At 48.5% G+C, this 19,890-nt stretch overlaps 1 protein-coding gene across 2 annotated transcripts in view; it reads left to right on the forward strand.

Moving 5' to 3' along the window:
* Positions 1–19,890, forward strand: part of Itga9 (integrin subunit alpha 9) — a 301,616-nt gene that overhangs the window by 70,268 nt on the left and 211,458 nt on the right. For both annotated transcript variants that reach the window (XM_076577318.1, XM_042282053.2), the window contains 3 exons: positions 3,046–3,136; positions 3,869–3,914; positions 9,549–9,703. In XM_076577318.1, the coding sequence (XP_076433433.1) occupies positions 3,046–3,136; positions 3,869–3,914; positions 9,549–9,703 (292 nt within the window). The remainder of the gene's footprint in view (positions 1–3,045; positions 3,137–3,868; positions 3,915–9,548; positions 9,704–19,890) is intronic.

Below are 19,890 nucleotides of genomic sequence, written 5' to 3' on the forward strand. Positions count from 1 at the left end.
GGGAACTCAATTGAAGAATTGTCTCCATTACAGTGACCTGCAGGCACGTCTGTGTGACATTTTTTATGTTGCTAGTTAATGTAGAGGGCCCAGCCCACTGTGGATGGTGCCATCCCTAGCAGGTGGGCCTGGCTCTGTGAAAAAGATAGCTGAGCAGGCTAATGAGCAGAGAGCCTCCATAGTTCCTGCTTCAAGCTCCTGCCTTGAGTTCCTGCCTTGATTTCCCTCGATAATGGACTGTAACCTGTAAATGGGAATAAACCCTTTCCTCCCCAGGTTGCTTTTTATTAGTATTTTTATCACAGCCACAGAAAGGTAACTAGGACACTGTGGATGGAAGAAAGGAGGAACTGATCAGATCTCAGGAAATGAGACTTTCTGACTCAAGATATTTGGTGTCTTTGAAAGGAACAGCGCCACATAAGTGTGAATGGACAGCTTTGGTGGGATGAGGGCTGGCTGTGTGGCAAGTAGTCCATTGTTAAAAGTATCTTAGTATTTTTGTTTTTAATTCTGCGCATTTGTTAGGGGAGGGGGCATGAGCAATGACTGCAGTGCCAGAGGAGGCCAGAAGAGGGTGCTGGATCACCCAGAACTGGAATTACAGGCAGTTGCCTCTAAATGAGGGTGCTAGACACTAAACTGGGAGCCTCTGCAAGAGCAGGGTGTGCTAACCATTGGCCCATCTCTCCAGCCCTGTGTTCTTTTTTTAAAAAATGAGTATGTGTATGTGGGCATGTGTGTATAAAGCTAGAGGACAACTTCAGGTGTCATTCTCAGTAACACTCTTCACAATCTTTGACCCAGGATCTCTCACAGGCCTGGAGTTCACCACTTAAGGTAGATTAACTCTAGCCAGTGAGCTTCAGGGACCCTCCTGTCTCTGGCTCCCTGCACTGGGATTACAGGCACATTCCACCATATCTGGCTTTTTATGGAGATGCCGGAGACAGATCTCAGGTTCCGCTGTGCTTGTAAGTCAAGTACCTTACCAGGTACCCCAGCCCCAACAGCTGTTCTTGCTAGACTGTCTGTTATGTAGCTAGAGTTTTTCTGGTCCTGTCTGACCCATAGTCAGGACAAACCTCTCTCACCCACCAGTCCCACAGCCGCTCAGTCCCAACCGAGTAAACACACAGAGACTTATATTGCTTATAAACTGTAGGGCCGTGGCAGGCTTCTTGTTATCTAGGTCTTCTATCTTAAATTAAGCCATATCTATTAGTCTATAAGTTGCCATGTGGCTCGTGGTTTACCGGTACATCTCTCTTTTCATGGTGGTAGCTGGCAATGTCTCTCTGACTTAGCCTTCCTGTTCCCAGAATTCTCTTCTCTGCTTGTCCCACTTATACTTCCTGCCTGGCTACTGGCCAATCAGCATTTTATTTATACAGAGAGATATCCACAGCACTTCTCCTCCCAGCTAACTCAGTCGGTAGAGCATGAGACTCTTAATCTCAGGGTCATGGGTTTGTGCCCCATGTTGGGCGCCATTTGTAGCTGAAGTTTTCTCCAGTCCTGCCTGGCCCATGGTCAGGGCAAATCTCTTTCACCCACCAGTCCCACAGCCACTTAGACCCAACCAAGTAAATACACAGAGACTTATATTGCTTACAAACTGTATGGCTGTGGCAGGCTTCTTGCTAACTGTTCTTATATCTTAAATCAACCCATTTCTATAAATCTATACCTTGCCACATGGCTCGTGGTTTACCAGTATCTTAAATGTTGGTACTCATGGTGGCGGCTGGCAGCATCTCCTGACTCAGCCTTCCTGTTCCCAGAATTCTCTTCTCTGCTTGTTCTGCCTATATTTCCTGCCTGGCTACTGCCCAATTAGCATTTTATTTATACAGAGCGATATCCACAGCACTGTTATGATGAAGTTGATGGTGTATAAAAATGTGACGTGGTAGAGTTGTGAGTATGACACATAGGTTGAGGAATGCCTCTCGGGAGAAATGGCTGATTCTCTCCCTGTACTTTACAGGAGGCTCAGCACCATGCAGTTCTAGATGTACGAGGTCAAATGGCTGAGAGAGTTCTATGAAGCTTAGGAGTGTGTGACCCTCCCAGTGGGCTGGCTGGAGGAGGAGTTTCCACATGGCTATCTTTCCAGCTGGGTATGCTAGTGACCTGTCCATCTTAGGGGAGACAGGTGAAATGGTACCTAATGAGACAGGAGGGGAGGATGCTCCCAGCATTTCAACCCATTGTGCCTGGATCAAAGCAGACGGAGAAGTAGGGGAGAGGGCTCGGCCAGTGGAGTGTCTGTCCACAGACCTGGGGACCTGAGGTTGCCCCCCAGGACCCATGTTATAAACAAAAACCCAGGTGTGATGGCACACAATTAGAATCCCAGCACTGGGGAAACGGGGGGGGGGGGGGGGGGGGCCCGCGGGCAGGCTCTCTGGGCTTGTTGGCCAGCCAGCCTAAACTACTTGGTAAGTTTCATATCATTGAGAGACCCTGCGTTAAAAAAACAAAACAAAAATCATAGACAGCATGTGACACACACACACACACACACACACACACACACACACACACACGAAAAATAATCCAGCCTTTGTCTTAAATTTCAACATGTCAGAACCATACAATGAGCCAGTGAGATGTCTTAGTGGGTAAAGGCATTTGCTGCCAAGCCCGAGGACCTAAGGTTAATTCCCAGGGACCTCCATGGTGGAAGGAGAAAAACAGTTCTTTCAGGTCCTCTTTTACCCCCACGTGTACACTGTGGCCTAAGCAACCCCTGCACACAAATAAATAAGCGTAAAAAAAATTTTTTTTAAACATGCTTTAGTAGACATTTTATTGTCACCAAACTCAGGCAAATTTTTAAATGATGACATCTGGCCAAGGCAAGCAGTAATAAGGAAGTGTGTGATCTTCAAGTGCCTTCTCTAGACCCTCTGGCCATATTCTACCAACATTTTCTTTTCTTTCAACAACTTCAGACCCAGTGCCCTGAGGAAGCTGGGTTCAAACAGCCCCAGGTCCTAACTGCCCTCAGTGACTCCATTTTTCTATTGTCTGTTTCAGAAACTGTCTGGGAGGAAGATAAACCCGATCCTGCGGATGTTTGGGCAGTCCATATCAGGGGGCATTGATATGGATGGAAATGGCTATCCTGGTAAGCTGTTTTTCCAAAGCATGCCAGATAAATGAAGATAGGTGTGGGAGATAAGATAGCTTTTTTTTTTTTTTTTTTTTTTTTGGTTTGGTTAACAATTGTTATTCACACAGCAGAATGGGAACTATTGCCTGGTGGCTGACTTCTAAAGGATTCAGCAGAGATTAAAAAAAAAAAAAAAAAAAAAACAAACAAACAACTCCTTTATACAAAGTCTTGCTAAGAAAACACAAATTCTTGGCAAAAAAATCTGTTTTCAAATCACTAAAAAAATTATCCACTCAATACAAATTATAGTAAATTATATATACCATTAAAATAATATTTGCTTAAATAATGATATATATAATCGTATATGCTAGTAACTACAGAAAAATATACACAAGATGAAATTAATTTTAATGAAGTGTAGTCTAATATAGTCAACATTTTATCATTTTACTGTATAACTAATATAGAAGTTATTAATGAGTTAATTTTTTAAAGTTAGGTCTTCAAAATCTGCTATGCATTTTACACACCCAGCACCATTTCCAGGCTCAGTAGCCAGATGTGCTTGGCTGCCACTTAGGACAATGTGGCTGCAATTCTTATACAGTCGTTACCCAGCCAGACAGCAGCAGTAGGAAGGCTCTCTGACCGCAAGGCTGGGCCGGTCACTGTGGCGCCATGCCAAAGGGCAGCTGGAGCTGGTTTCCACAAGGTTCTGAGGCTGTGACTTCTTGTTTCCAGACGTCACCATCGGAGCCTTCCTGTCCGACAGCGTGGTCCTCCTCAGGTGAGATGCCTGGCTCTTATTCCTGGGGTCCTGTTCTTCATGACTGACAGATGGGATTTTGCGGAGGAGAAATGGGGTGCGGCGATCCCATCATTTGGCTCTTTCCTTTGGCCTAGTCCTTCAGGTTGAAGGTGCTGTGTGCACAGAATAAATTCTGCCTTTATTCTCCCAGTCATATTCTTTACCATAGAGTTCCAGAAAGTGGGCCTTAACTAGCTTATAGGGAACTGAGAGCTTTCTGGGGTGTCTTGACAGGGTTTGGGGTAGCCCAACCCCTAATCCAAGGGCTGTTTGTCTTTGGTCATGACCGACCATGCCCTTCTGTTGATGTGCTATATAAACATTCCTGTTTCCTACAGGCGCCAGGCATTTAAAGGGCTGGGAGACCCTGTCCAGCCTAGTTTTTTATCTTTATAACCAGTATCTTCTTCACTCCTGTTAGTCCTCAGCCCCAGGGACCAGGAGCTTCCCGTCCATTCTCTGGTGGTAACCGAGTGAGGGACGTGTGCTTAGGCCCAGTACTTGCTGAAGCTTAGACGGCACCAATGCACCATCTTCAAGTATTTCTGTCTGTGTGAGTCAGAGGAAGCAGAATTGCACTTTGGAATGGGAGCCAACAGTTTTGTTAATAACTCGATGGCAGAATGTTCTAAAATAAACTGCTATGGTCTTACAGCTGGAAGGGATCCCAGAGGCCATGTAGTCCTTCACCACACATGCTTCCCATTTAGCCTTGCCTTCTCCCAGCCTCCCCAGAGGGACAGGGTCTCTTCTTGAATGAGGTACCCCACAGGAAGGGGCTTAGTGACTTGGAGAGAAGCAGCTGGCTGCTAGATAGTTCTAAACTTTGAATTGCTGAAGTGGCAGAATAACTTTGAAGTTGGGTGTGACCTAGAGTGCAGGTGGCCTGAGTTCCAGCCCTGCCTCTGCCCTTTGAGGTGAGCTTCCAGGTCAAGCTCCTTGGCACCTCCCTCCCCACCCTCATCCCAAGATTTTCCTCTGTGGAAGACAATAGCAGGAGTATTTCCCAGAAGCTCTGGGTTGATCTTTGGAATCATGAGACAGCCTGTGTGAGGACTAGCGGGACTTACATGGATCTGGTTAAATTTGACTTCCTGCACTTCTGCTTCCTGCTCTTGGATCATCTATCCAGAAGCCCTGCAGCAGCTGAAGATAACAGTGTATCCCCAGAGACCCTGAAGTATGCCCCACGTGCCTGGCTTTCCACTCTTTTCCTCCTGGTCGAGGCCATGATGAATGTCTGTGACATGGAGAGCCACAGTGGCATTGTGTCTCATAATGACCTGACCACTCATTGTGATTGTCAGGGTCCCTCTTAGTGACACATGTCCCTGGCTGCTTACAGTGTAGTGGGCTGTCTTGATACCAAGAGTGCCTGTTTGTCTTTTGACTTTTATCATTTTTTAACTGAAAATAAATTATCTTTCATACAATATATTCTAATCACAGTTTCTCCTCTCTCATTTCCTTCCAGATCTTCTCCCCATCCATCCAACCCCAAATCTTCTTTCTCTCTCTTTTCCTTTAGAAAACAAACAGGGAAATTAAAACAAAACAAAATAACAACAAACCAGACCCCAGTATTAAAAAAAGAAAGAAAACCACAAGAAACACACACAAACACACACACTCACCCTCTCTCTCTCTCTCTCTCTCTCTCTCTCTCTCTCTCTCTCTCACACACACACACACACACACACACACACACACACACACAATCCATAAAAACACAAAATTGGAAACCATAATAGATAAGCAAAAGATAAAAAGTAAAATTCAAACACAGCACTATGAGACAAAAGGAAAAAAAAAAACAATCTCTGAAAACACCATTGAGTTTGTTTTGTGTTGGCCATCTGCTGCTAGACATGAGGCCTGCCTTCAAGTGTGGCTTATGTACTCAGGGAGACTCGGTTGGAGAAAATGACTTTTTCCTTTGCAAGCAGTTGTCAATTGTAGATAGCTTCTGAGTTAGGGGTGGGGGGTCATGTCTATTTCCCCGCTCAGTCCTGAGACCCCATCTGTCCTCCTCCATGAGCTCCAAACCTAAGGGAGCTTCTTATCTCTCTCCTCCATGGGTGTAAATGTTCAATGAAGTGCCTTCCCTGTGGATGGGGACCCCAGACTCCAGCACGGAGTGGAAGGTCAGATCTGATGAGGTGGAAGGCCAGGGAGAAGGCCAGGGAGAGGCCCATGGGTGAGGGAGTGAGGAGCCCCACATCTGGGTAAAGAAGCTAGAAGACACTGGAAGGCCAATGAGACCACGTGAGCTTCAGAGGTGTATGGCGCTGGTGCCTTTATGGGAGTCCACGCCCTCACCCTCTCAGTTTATATGCATTGTCCTGTTGAGATGAAACTGGGAATGTATGAGATGCCAGGGACTGTACAGAGAACAGAACAGACCTGGTCCCCAGGCTTTGATTCTAGCCAGTGTGCCATAGACAGTAGACAATGCTGTGGCCAATGTTCGGTGAACACCTCCCATACACAAGCACTAGACAAACATTTTGTGTACATTCTGTGCTTAGCCGCAGGCTTGCACTCAGAGGGATGCTTCATTAGGTGATTTCATCATGGCTGGGTATAACAGTACGGACTTACATAAGCTAAGGCAGCTATGGCATCACCACGTGTTGCCACCTGTGGATCTGCCATTATCCATGTGGTCTGTCTTCACCATTCATGCAGTGCATGACTACATTCACTGTGCATTTTCTTTCGTTCTTAGATTATAATTTGTATATATACAGTAAAATGCACCAGTTTGAGCATATGGCTCCATGAGTTTTGACTGGCTCACATACCAGTTCCGAGACAGACAAAGAGGAATGTGTTTGCCCACAGACAGCTGCGTGTTCACTGTAGGTAAAGGCACAGAGAGTCACCTTGGGGTTTGGGAAGCTTTGGGACACAGCTAAGAGAACCTGACTGGGCATCTTCAACTGTGTGGACATGAGTGAACTTGGACAGAGGAAGGCTCAGGGCGGATTTTGTAACTGGCCTTCACCTGTCCCTGCCAAGAGAACCAGAGCACCACCATGTGAAAATCGTACACCGTCCACTTTTATTACTTGCCTGGAAGTACAATGTGGAGGCTTGATCTCTCTGCCGTGGGAAAGCACTCCAGTTACTTGCTTCTTTGAAATCTTAAAAGCACCTCTGGTTCTGCCCTCGGGTGCCCCCTCACTGTTATCTAGAGGTTGGTGGGTGGCAGGTGGGCTCCGCCCTAGGAGTGTGAGCAGGCCTCAGCTCACACTGGCCTCAGGAAGTTTGCTCAGGAGGGCAGGTCCCTGTTCCTGTGATAGGGGCCTAGTCCTGTGCCACCAAGGGGCAAAGGAAGTGACCAGAGAGGCTTATGAAAGATTGCTTTCCTGATCCAAAAACAATACTTGAAGTGGAGACAAAAAAAAAAAAAAAAAAAAAAAAAAAAGCTGAGGGAACTGAGGTAACAGATGTTGGAGGAGATGGACCCGGGAGGGCCTCTGCCGGCCCTTTCAAAGGATTCCGCTTTTCAAGCCTTGCAGAGTTAGCTCTGTCTGGGCTGCTCCTGTCTCCTGCTTACCTCAGCCAGGCTCTCTGGGAGGAGCCTGTGTCTTCTCTCTGACAGCTGATAAGGGGATGGACTGGCCTCTCACCTTCTTTCCCATAGCGGGGCAGGACAGAGCTTGCCAGGGCGTTACTGTAGAAAGGAGCCTGGCTCTCTCTGAAGCTGTGGCTACTTTGTCGCTGCCGCCCCCACCCCGGTGATGGGCTTCAGGTTGTGGGTCAGGGTTAGAAAAAGACAGAAAGGCAGTGGTGGAGGAGTAAAGTAACAGAGCTGAGACCACACTGGGGAGGAGGGAGGGAGGGCTGTTTCTACTTTTTATTGCTATAACAAAATGCCTGGGTGGGGGTGGGGTGGGGTGGGGGTGGGGTGGGGGGACTAACAGGTAAGGAAACAAAGGGTTTTGTTTACTCAGGTTGGGATCACAGCCCGTCATAGCAGGGTTGTCATGGTGGCAGGGGCATGAGGCAGCAGGTCACTTCGCATCTGCTGTCAGGAAGCAGAGTGAACGGACGCTGGCGCTCAGCTCGCTTTATCCTTTATTCAGAGACCATCCATAGGATGGTACTATTCCCATCCAGGGTGGGTCTTCCTGCCTCACTTAACCCAATCTAGAAACTCCCTCACCTGTGTTCATGATGATTCCAGATCCTGTCAACTTGACAAAGTTAACCATGACATCATCTTACACCAACTAGGGTGACATGATCTTTCTAAGTAATTCTAGCATCTTCTAAGGATGAACCCAGAAGAAAATCAATAGACTAGGCTATTGGTTTCTTCAGGCATTATTGCGGTCTGTCTGTCTTTTGCTCAGAGTTCCCCAGTTCACTGCCAGTCACAGCTGCCCTTCTGTTGACCTTCTGACCCTGCAATGGCAGCAGCGGCAGCAGCAGCGGGGTCCTGTGCCCTCTGTGCAGTGTGTCTCCTCACTGCATTATGCACCCAGGTTTTCCTTTCATCTTGGGGTTCTTCGATCATGTGTTCCATGGTCCTGTCACCCTGGTGCACTTGGGTGAGCCTTACACACACATGAGGGCACTGTTCCCAGTTTATGCCCCTTAATCTCACATCACTCCAGAAGCATGGAGGCCAGGGATCCTGGGGGCGGGGTTCTCTCTGGAAGGTCAGGGCAGGTGTGGGGGTGGGGGGAGGTCAAGCCACAGCTTAGGTGCCTCCTCCCTGAGCAGCTGTGTGCTATGGGAAAGGGATGCCTGCTTCCTTCCCAGCTTTTGTCTTGTTGCCCCGGGGGAGTCCAGGGATGCTGTCCATCCATCAGGCACTGGGGGCACCGGTGGTCATGTCAGGAAGAGGGCTGTGTTTATTGGATTTTGCTTTGCCCTAAGGCTAGCCAGGTTAATTCCTTGAAGTGTTTTGCTGGTACCAGCTGGGACTCCATCAATCAATTCTTTTTAGACTATATTCAATGAATTGGTAGACATAAATGTAAGAGAGGATTTGGTCAACTTATGCCGGCAGTGGCAAGGGAACCACTCAGTATGTATCTAGAGTTCTCTCAGTCTCTCTCCCCGCCCCCCTTTCCCTCCTATCCCTCCCTTTGGCATTTTAAAGCAAGCTCTCACACAGTGACCCAGGCTGGCCTAGAACTCTGGGAAGTCCTTCTGACTCAGTCGCTCCAATTCTGGGATCTCAGGAGTGAGCTGTCACACCAGCTTTGCATCCGGCTACTGAACCAGGGCTTGTGTGTAGACACTTCTCCTCAGTGCATTCATGCCTCCCCAATGAAATGGAAATCGGAACTTCTTGGGTGAAATTTTAAATAATCACCCAGCATCTGGTGCTTGATTTACGGCTTTAGCCAGCTGGGTTTCATTAACAACTAACTTGCCTTTGTTACCGGGAAGCAAACCATTAGTATTTTAGGGAATGCGCTACTTTTAAAACCAGAAAAAAATACTTACAGAGCACACTAGCCTTTCTCTCTTGGGGCATTTCATTCTTTAATTAAATGCTGGCTGAAGTCCCAGGGTCTATTCTGCCCGTATAGTTCTTGTTGGTTCTGAGAGCTGGTACTTAACACAGGTCCCTCCCCTCTCCCTGTCATGCAGGGCCAGACCGGTCATCACTGTGGATGTCTCCATCTTCCTCCCAGTCTCCATCAACATCACAGCACCTCAGTGTCATGACGGACAGCAGCCTGTGAACTGCCTGAACGTCACCGTGTGTTTTCGGTTCCATGGCAAGCATGTACCAGGAGAAATCGGTAATGAGCCACAGTGTCAGGGCCCGGGGTACCTGTCTTAGCTGGTGAAAGGTTGCAAGATGGGGGTGCTTCAAGTTCCCTCCCACTTTATGTCCCAGTGGGCGTCGTGGGGGGGGCAGTGCACTGGACACTCTTTCCCCGAGGCGCCTCCTTCACTTTCCTGCTTATTTACGTATTTCAAATTTCACACACCCTGAAGCTCTAGGACAAATGACATTGAACCTCAAGCGTCCTTGTCCCCAGATGTGTGAGGACTAAACTAAAACTCACTGGGTGGGGCACAGTGTGGACTGGTGAGATGGAGTGCCTGAGCCTTGCCCATATGGAACACTTCACACAGTTAAAATAAAGAAACAATAGGAATCTGGAGGTTCCCCACCCCCACCCCATAAGCTTGCAGCATCAACTAGGCAGCGGGACGCCCCAGACAACTGACGTCAGATCAGGATTGAAGGTTTCCAAGGCTTAGGTTTTTAAGAGCGTGGCCGTACTCTGGCATTTCAGAGAATTTAGAAAAAGCAGCTTAGACTCAGCATATTTATACAATCCCGGGGTGGTGCTGCCCACATGGGACTGGGCCCTCCCCAATCAGCCATCAATCAAGAGCACTATCAGGCAATCTGCTCTGGGCCACGCCTCAGCTGATTCCCTCTGATGATGCTAGGCTGTGTCGAGTTGAGAGCTGTAGCTAACGATGGCAACATCCTTGTGAGGTCTGCATACAATTAAGTGTGAAAAGCCCTACTCAGGAGTTCACACATATGCACATCCACCAAAACCTGCAAAAACACACTCACATGTGTAGTTCACTCAGCTGGACTTTAAACATTCAATCTTATGCAACCACATGCCAATCCCAGCTATCTCATTGGCAAATTGTCGTGATCAGCTGTATTGAACAAATATACTTATTTATAAAGATTTTTTTCTTTTAAAGGGAGCTTAGAAATTGCCACATTGAACATAGTCATACAATAAACTTGGGAGGGAAGATTCATGCAATTTTTACATAGAGTCTAGAGAGTAAAATAATAATCTTTAAGTTCATACAGCTGTTGGGACTGGGTACTTAGTCTGATATGTCAACAGTTGCATTTTTCAATCACTATTTTCCCCCTGTCATCTTTATTGTTGGAGTCATCAGAATTTGATGAAAACAGATTTCTGGTCCTCCTGGAAGTAGACACCAGCTCACGATAACTAGAATCAGTTAACAAACATTCCACTGGATGCTGTCAGTAATGGTTATTTTGGAGCTTGGGATCAAACCCCGGCCTTCTTGCCTGATAAACACATGCCTACCACAGACCTCTACCCCCAAACCCTGATTGATAATTTTGATGCACATAAAAATCATTTTAGAGCTCTAAAAAGCCAGCAAGCAGTAGCCCATGCTGGTACTGGTTTGCTAGCTATTCATGAGTGTCTACCTATGCTCGGCACCAGAAATGGACCTGCACCGGAGCCCTGATAGAAAGTTCTCACTGCTTTGTTCCTGCCATGCTTTCATAGTTTTGATCCATGTTCTGGAGAACATGAAAGTAATATGGCATAATGGGAGCAGGAGAAACCGAGATGTGAGTTTAAGCAGAGTGGGCCCAGAGCGTAAGACTCCTGGGCTGAGTGAAGAGATGGTGTGGGGGCCTCTCTGATTTCTCAGCCCTTTCTGGGGCCACAGTCAAGCCACTTTTCACAGACCACTAGAAAGAAATCCTCGAGGGTCTGAGCTGGACCATGGCCCTTGAAGGAGTAAAATGTTATGGAAAAAGCAAGCTGCTGGACGATGTGCATCTCACAGGCAATGTGGAATCACCTGGTTAGTGGTCAGTAAACCTGGTTAGGGTGGTTTAACCCCTGTGCTCCTCCGGTTCAGGTCACTTCCTTGCCTCTGTCACGTGGCTCACTGAAAATCAAATGCCCCTTTATACTCTGAGGCTCTCTAGAGCTCCTTACCATTTAACACTCAGGTTGGGGCTTGGGTTACAGCCGAGTCACATGCTTACCATGTGTGAGGCCCACAGTTCAGTCCCCACAAGCACATGTGTGTGCACACATGGAGGAATCAAGAATCAGGTGTAAACTAGAAGATGCTGATGTCAATAGGGCAGTAAGGAAGAGCACCTTCATTGTCTGTTGTAAGAGGTTATCTTTCGAGAACAACAGCTATCATCTCCCCTGAGCACTGGGGCCACTCACGGGGTTGGTGACTGTTCTCCCATAGAAGGCGGAGGGCGAAGATCATTGGAGTCTCCTGAGATTCCAGCCACACGCCCCCATACTTCGCAGCCATTTGTCTGCCGTTCTGCCCGAACTGCACACGGCCTCTGGTCTTGGGGCGTGCTAGAGTATGCAGGCTGTGGAAGGTTAGCCGGGAGGAGAGGAATCTACCTATGCAGCTATGGGGAAGCTGTCGTCCATGCTGGGGTGAGACTTTCAGTAGTGAGGCTGCTTTGGGGTCACCACACTCTTCCAAGAGCCCTTCATCCATGCTCTGTAAGTTAGCCCAATGATCCCATTGGTTCCCCAGGTTGGGCTTTAGGGGAGTCACAGTTTGTTTTGGACTTTGCCTGGTCCTTGGAGCGCTCTAAGGAGAGGGTAGACATTTGTTGATGTCTCTTTAGGGAAATGGTTCCTGAAGTACCATTCCATTTTTTCGCTGTTATTTTCATGAGAGTGAAGCACATCTCAGTCTTTCTGGTGGAGGCAGAAATGCGGCTGTCCACCAGAGGACATGCTGGCCGTGGGGAGTTTGGGAGGGAAAAATGATGGCTGTTATGGAAATGAACTCATTGGTGAGGCTGAGGAGAAGGTGGCCTGCTGGAGCTGTGTAGGCCTGGGCCAGTGGTGGCTATCCTTCAAGGGTCTACACAGAAGGAGACTCTTGGCTCCACAGAGCTGGGAAGACCAGGTCTCTAGGCTTCAGGCAGAGGAAGGTTAAGGCTATCTTAAGAGCACAGGGTCCTCCACCCAGGGTCATCTCCTAGGCCCCTGCCTTAGGAAGGCAGAGCTGGGGGCTCTGTGTGACTTCCCGGCTCCCATTTTAGCAGCAGAATCCTAGCCATCCTCGGTTTTGTCTATGGGGCTGTCAAGTGATGCTTGTCTGGAAAGGTCTTCTGAACTCTCAAGGTCTCTGGGTCCTGTTTACCGACCGATGACTGCATCTGGGCAACCCCACCCGGGCACCTGAATTACATCCAGGGGTAGTATCTTCTGTGGTATCTACCTGGTGGGTCTTCAACCACATGCCCTGTTTGGAGGATGCCTTGGGGAGCCAGAGCAGCCGTGGCTTGTCCCTTGGGCTGCTGCTTGCCCTTGGGACCTAGTGGGCTTGGGCGTGTGCACCAACGGCCTCTTCCACCTTGTTTAGCAATGGGAAATCTCCGCTCTCATTCGATCACAGGAGTACCAGGGTCAGTCTAGGGGGCAGCTGTGACTTCTGGGAATGCTGTGGGAAACAGGTTTTCCATGGGGGGTGAATCTGCCTTGTCCCTGCAATAGGCAAGATCCAGTCAGGACACAGATCCCCACACTTCACATCGTAACAGGATTTGACTCTGGGAGGTGACTGAGCAGGCCAGGGAGGGTGTGTAGTAACTGCAGGGGACAGTTGCCATGGCTGGGACTGTGTGCCATGGCTGGCCAACCCCTCAGATCAGCTGTCACCTGGGATTTTATTAGCTATGCATATTCAAACTGAATGAGAATTCTGAAGGTGGAACCCAGCAACCTGTGTTTTACCAAGTTTCTGGGTGGCCAGTCAAGGTTATACCTAGTTAATTCCTTCCTTGGGGTTAACAGAGCCTGTGAGTTTAAAGAAGGGACCTTGTGCATCTGGGACCTCTAAGTAGAAAGGGTGCTACTTGTCCCTCAGAGAGGACAATGAGGGCTTCGGGTCATGGAGGAGGAACTGTGAGTGGAATTATGGCTGTTGGGGCCAGCTGCCATGAAGACTGTTGTTGATTAAACAGATAAATAAGCAGGGAGGGGCAAGGCCCTCTTCTTCCTCCAGCCTCGCAGGCTCCCTCCCTCCCCTCTCTGTTGGCAGAACCTCACAGGGGGCTGCTGGCAAAACAGTTTGTGGGATCCCAGTGTGGTGACATTGTGTCCCCCAATATATTATGCACCCTAATAAACTTACCTGGGGTCAGAGAACAGAACAGCTGCTAGATATAGAGGCCAGAAAATGGTGGCACTCACACCTTTAATCCTATCATTCTGGAGGCAGAGATCCATCTGGATCTCTGTGAGTTCAAAGCCACACAGGAAACAACCAGGCATGGTACAAGAGCCTTTAATCCCAGGAAGTGATGGCAGGTAGCAGAAAGGTATTTAAGGCATGAAGACCAGGAACTAGAGGCTGAGATTCATTCTGGATGAGGACACAGAGGCTTCCAGTTTGAGGAAACAGGATTGACTGAGAAGTTGGCCAGGTGAGGTAGCTGTGGCCTGTTCTGTCTCTCTGGCCTGTTCTGTCTCTCTGATCTTTCAGCGTTCACTCCAATACCTGGCTCCAGGTTTGTTTTTATTAATAAGACCTGTGCAGATTTGTGCTCCATCCAAGCCCTAGTGCCACAGCAGAGTGGAGACAGGTGGGCTTGAAACTGAGCTCCAAGGGCTGCATAACCAGCAGGGCTTCAGGGGGTCTGAAATATTAAGGCATGTTCCTACTCCAGAGAGCACTGGCTCTCGGAGGACAGTCTCCGTGCTCCCTCTGGTCTCTGGAGAGGCAGGGAGGTGAGAAAATGAGCCTCTTCCATGTTATTTTGGGCTCTTCAATCAGCAGAGGGTGATGGAGTTCTGCCAGAGCCTGTGCTCAGCCCTGGGCACAGAGCACGGAGTCACATTCTAGCGGGAGGAGTCTCCTCACTTGCCCTTCTAGACATGGGCTGAGTGGCATGCAGGCTGGCTTCCCACTCTGGCAGCGGGCAGCCCAAGAACAGGTTTATCGCACGTTTCACTAAGCAATTTCAAACAAGAGTTCGGCTCATTCCAAAGAGTGTTCTCAGGCACTTCATCCTTGGCTCAGGGGCTGACCGTGGCTTCTCAGAGTCTCCTGGCAGCCACAGAGAAGGACTGAGCACCATACCCAAGAGTGCTGTGCCCTTTTACCCATAGGCCATGTCTCCACCTCTTGGTGGCCATGGGCTTGCCTGTCTAGAGGCTGAGAATTGCAGTCCTGGACTTTTGCCATAGCATCAAATGAAACCCAGGAAGGGTTGTGCCCCAGGGAGTTACATTTCCCACTCTGCTTGTTCAGGGATCGAAGCCAGGGCCTCTCTCATTCATGCCATGAAAGCACTCGACCGCTGGGCTATGACCCCAGTCCATTTTGCACTCAGATCCTCTACTCTCATGTTCCCCGGCTTACAGACAGCCTGACAAAGCTTTTCATGAGCAGAGGCCTCAGCATTGCCAGCAGACAAGCTCTGGATCCCAGGCGCTGAGGGATGGCCCCCAGATCATCTCTGGGAATAGCAGAAATACAATTGGAAATAGATACCTTGTGTCCAAACCTGCCCCCCCCCCTTTTTTTCTGAAGTTAGAGGTGGTGTGTCTGCTCTGGAGAGCTTTTGCAAGAGGAGAACATCTGCATAGCTTCCCGTCTCCAAAAGCATAGGGATGAGACCAAGGAGGGCCTTGTCTGGGAAGGAAATGGGGTTACCTAAGAAAGTAATTACTGCCAAGTAAATATTGCATTCCTTGGAGGAAGAGGGAGAGAATTAAGGAAAGCTAGTAAAGTGGAAATAGCCCTTTCCCCTCTCCTGAGAAGCGCCAAGGGAAGCAGAGTAACGCGGGAAGGAGCCTGGTTCTGGTGGAGACTCGGGAATGATTCGGTGTTGGCTGGGATAGACCAGAGCCCCAGTTGATTCGAGACAGCTGGCGCTCTCCCCAGCTCCAGCCCATGTGGGGGGCCCTTGGGAACCAGCTTGGGGGGCAGAGGAGAGAAGCAGTCGAAAGCATGACTGGGTATGATCAGCTTTTCCATCCACATGACATCATTCGACATGGCAGAGACACAAACTGCCAGAAGGAGGAACCTGGTGTATCGTGCTGTGGGAACCCTCTCTAATCTGAACCAGCATCGTGCTCTCCTGGGCCGGGCTTGGAGAGCTGGCTTGCATTAAGGGGTTGCTGCTGAGGCCAAGCTGCAGGCCTGAGGCACCGCCCCCACCCCAAGCAAGCTGATTGGCTGCATCCCAACATGCTTGGGGCACTTGAGCAGGGGAACTATTTAAAGCTGCCAGTGGCGCATGGGGCTTCAGAGTGGATTCTTTCTCCTTCCCTCTGGCAGCTCCCAGACTCTGCACTCAGGTGGAGTTTCTCCATGGTGAGTCTTGCTTGCCTCCACAAGTGAGAGTCTGATACAGAATGCACTTCTATATATTTGTAATGTCAAAATACATTTCACATCAAGCACGGAAGAGGCAGTCCTAGAGAGGAAATGTTTGCAGAGCGATTACTCTCGGTGACTGGGTAACAGGAGCCTGTCTGGGATCAGGCACCTGAACGTTTGGGAGAAATCTGCTCGGTTAACGGGTTGGCACCCACCCACCCCACCTGGAGTAGAGCAGCAGCCTCATCCTCAGCTCTGTTCTTTGACCTGCGGCTTCCTCCCCTCCCGTAAGTCTGGAGGAGCCTCCCTTGCTGCTGACCACTGTGTGCTTTGAGCAGAAGGTGGGCGCTTTGCCTACAAAGGACTCAACACAGCACGCAGAGAAGGCTGAAATCACCCCTTTCTCAGCTTACTGTGTTAATCTCCCCAACCCAAATATATTCCCAAGTCAAGGGTCTCAGGGCACACCTTAGCATAGGTACCAGCCTGTAAGTGGGGCAGAATACTGGCGTAGGCAGGATTCTCTGGAGGAACGGAACCGGAAAGTTGAAAATGGAGAGATAGGAGTTGGGGGAGCGGGGATGTGGGTTAGTGGATGGATTTTAAGGGATTGGCTCGTGAGGCTGTGGAGATGCAGAGCTGACCTGAAGCTGCAGTTTAGGTCTGTGGGTAGGCTAGACACACACACACACACACACACACACACGCACGCACGCACACACACACACACATATTTTACACACATGTATATGTATATATGTAATATATATGTTATTTTCTCAAAACCTTCAACTAATGCTGTCCACCCACATTATAGAGTTTGATTTGATTCATCCAAAGTCTAATGATTTTAATTGTGAATCTCATTTTTTTTTGTGGTCTGATTGTTCTTTATTTTATATCTAGAATCCACCAATGAGTGAGTACATACCATAACTGTCTTTCTGGGTTTGGGTTACCTCACTCGGGATGATTTTTTCTAGTTCCATCCATTTGCCTGCAAATTTCATGCTTTCATTGATTTTCTCTGCTGAGTAGTACTCCATTGTGTATATGTACCACATTTTTTCATCCATTCTTCCGTTGATGGGCATCTAGGTTGTTTCCAGGTTCTGGCTATTACAAATAGTGCTGCTATGAACATAGCTGAGCATGTATCTTTATGGTATGAATCAGCATTCCTTGGGTATATGCCCAAGAGTGGGATGGCTGGGTCTTGAGGTAATTTGATTCCTAATTTTCTGAGAAACCGCCATACTGATTTCCACAGTGGTTGTACAAGTTTACGTGAATCTCATTTTTAGAAGACCTTCACAGCAGTGTGTAGTTTAGAGCTTGACTAAATATCCGGGTATCGTGGCCCTACCGAGTTGACATATAAATTAGCCATTCTAGCAAACCACACAGAGGGTATATGACTAAGTGTGTTCTGGGGGTCCATCAGACTCAGTGCTGCTGGGGGATCTGGGGAGTCAGTGTGGGACCTGCCTCAGCATGAGGTGACCTAAGTGCAAGGGGACTGGTGTCCTATCTGCTGTGTGCCGCTCAGAGACCTGACTCCTGCCATGGGCGGGGGGGGGGGGGGGAGCCCTTAGTGGAGGCAGGGAGACTTGGAAAAGGCCAAGAGGCTGTGAGTTGGAGTCCGTACCATCCACTCTGTCTTCCTGTGTTCATGCCCATTCTCGCTGAGCTCATCTGGCTACGTTGCTGGGGTCTGTGGTCCCTTCCATTTCCCCTTCCCGGAGGGGACAAAGACAGCCCTCATTTGTCACCTGGGAGGATGGCTGGACAGGGCTGTTGAGATTGAAGCTGCCATCCCCACCTTGGTTTATCCAGCCATGGCCTCTGACTTGTCCTCCAGCACTGGGCATCTCCAGACATAGTCTTGCTAAATAGCATTTTGAAGCTTGCTTCATTTAAACATAACCACTTGTACTGTTGGGTTGTTGCTGCCTGGAGTAAAAAGATTGACTTAGGCTTCAGCTCTGGACCTTTGTCTGTGCTTGGTTCTGCCATTTCTGCATTCTGAGAGTAACAGGTTTCAGGACAGGTATGGTAGTTTGAATGTAATTGGACCCCATAAGCTCATAGGGAGTGTGTGGCTTTGTTGGAGTAGGTGTGGTCTTTTTGGAGGAAGTATGTCACTATGGGGGAGGGCTTTGAGGTTTCCTATGCTCAGGATACTACCCAGTGTCTCAGTCAACTTCCAGTTGCCTACTACAAGATGTAGGACTCTTAGCTCCAGCACCATGTCTGCCTGCATGCCTCCATGCTCCCTGCCATGATGGTAGTGGACTGAACCTCTGAAACTGTAAGCCACCACCCCAGTTAGATGTTTTCCTTTATAAGAGATTCTGTGGTCATGGCGTCTCTTCACAGCAATAAAAACCCTAAGTCAGAAGTTGATACCAGGAGTGGGGTATTGCTGGGATAGGCCTGACCATGTTTGTTTGAAGGAATATGGACTTCAGGACTTTGGATTAGAAAAGCAGGTGAATTCTTTAAGTGCTGCTTAATGGGCCATCCTAGTAGGAGCATGAAAGACAGTGGTGGTGATTGGATCTGGAGAGCTCTGGATTCTGCTGTATGGAAGATGGTTCTTGGACTGGAGCAAGTATTTTCCCTTTTGGAGCCTCAGGTCCTTTGGCCTAAAGGATTAGGACATGAGCTGACCTATGGGATGTCTTCAAGGCCTTGGCAGTCTAGCCACACACTCCACTTGTAACGTTTGCTTGTGCCCCGTGTTTTCTCTACTGAAGCATTTCCCCTAGCTGTTCTTTTCTTAATAGTAGAACTATCTCCTCTGATCATCTGTGGGGCGTTTACCCACCAACCCCACAGCTCCCCAGAGTTTTCTTGAGTGCGAGCAGCAGGAAATATTAGATAGAAAGATTTATTGAGGAGAATATTGCAGAGATAAACAGATAGAAAATAAAGGATAGCCTCGGGAGGGCCTGGAACCTTTTCCAGTGGGCCCTGACTGTCTCTGCCCCAGGGTATTTATAGAGATGCCAAGGGGTGGAGCAAAAGACTTCCTTCCCCAGCACAGCCAAGTACAGACCATCTCAGACACCTGCACTCAGGCCCATGGTCCTAATCATCCTCTTGCGGACATGCTGGGTAAAGCCATGAGGAACCTGAAAATGGGCTCCCACAATGATCCATGTCCCTGGTCCCTCCTGGTAACCCAGCTTTGCCTCAGAAATTAGCTGCTTGTTAGAATAAGCAAGGTAGGGTATCACAGCCTTCAGTGGTCAGGAATCTGCCATCTGGGCATAATGGGAGCCATGATATGGCAGGGACCTAGGAGAGCCATTAGATACAGCAAAAATATGCTGTGTGCAGCCACAGATGGCCTGTCAAGTCACCTTCCTTCTTCCCTGTTCCAACTTCCCTTGGTGGCGGGTCCTTTGATGTTATTTAAGGATATGGCTATTCCTGTGAGCTGGCTTCACCATACTTAAACATTGGCAAGGCACTGGCTTCAATGAATGGCCCAAGCTTCTGACAGACAGTTGTATGGCCTGGGATGGCTCATCTGCCTTCCCAATGGTCAGTTATTTCTTCTGGTCATTTTAGGGGCAGAGATTATTGTTTCTTCACCATAAAAACTATACTTCCTGGAGCTAGATAAATGGCTTAGTAGTTGAGCTCTCTAAAGGACCCAAGTTCGATTCCCAGCAGTCAAGTTGCCTGTACCTCCAGTTCCAGGGGATCCAACACTTCCTTCTAGCCTCTTTGGGCACCTGCTCTCATGTAACATGCAATTACATACACACATACACATAATAATAAAAATAAAATCTTTAAAAACCACAATAACCTCAGAACCCACAGAAGAGTAATGGAATAA

This window comes from Peromyscus maniculatus, chromosome 7 (genome assembly GCF_049852395.1).
Source record: "Peromyscus maniculatus bairdii isolate BWxNUB_F1_BW_parent chromosome 7, HU_Pman_BW_mat_3.1, whole genome shotgun sequence".
Lineage (NCBI taxonomy): Eukaryota > Metazoa > Chordata > Mammalia > Rodentia > Cricetidae > Peromyscus > Peromyscus maniculatus.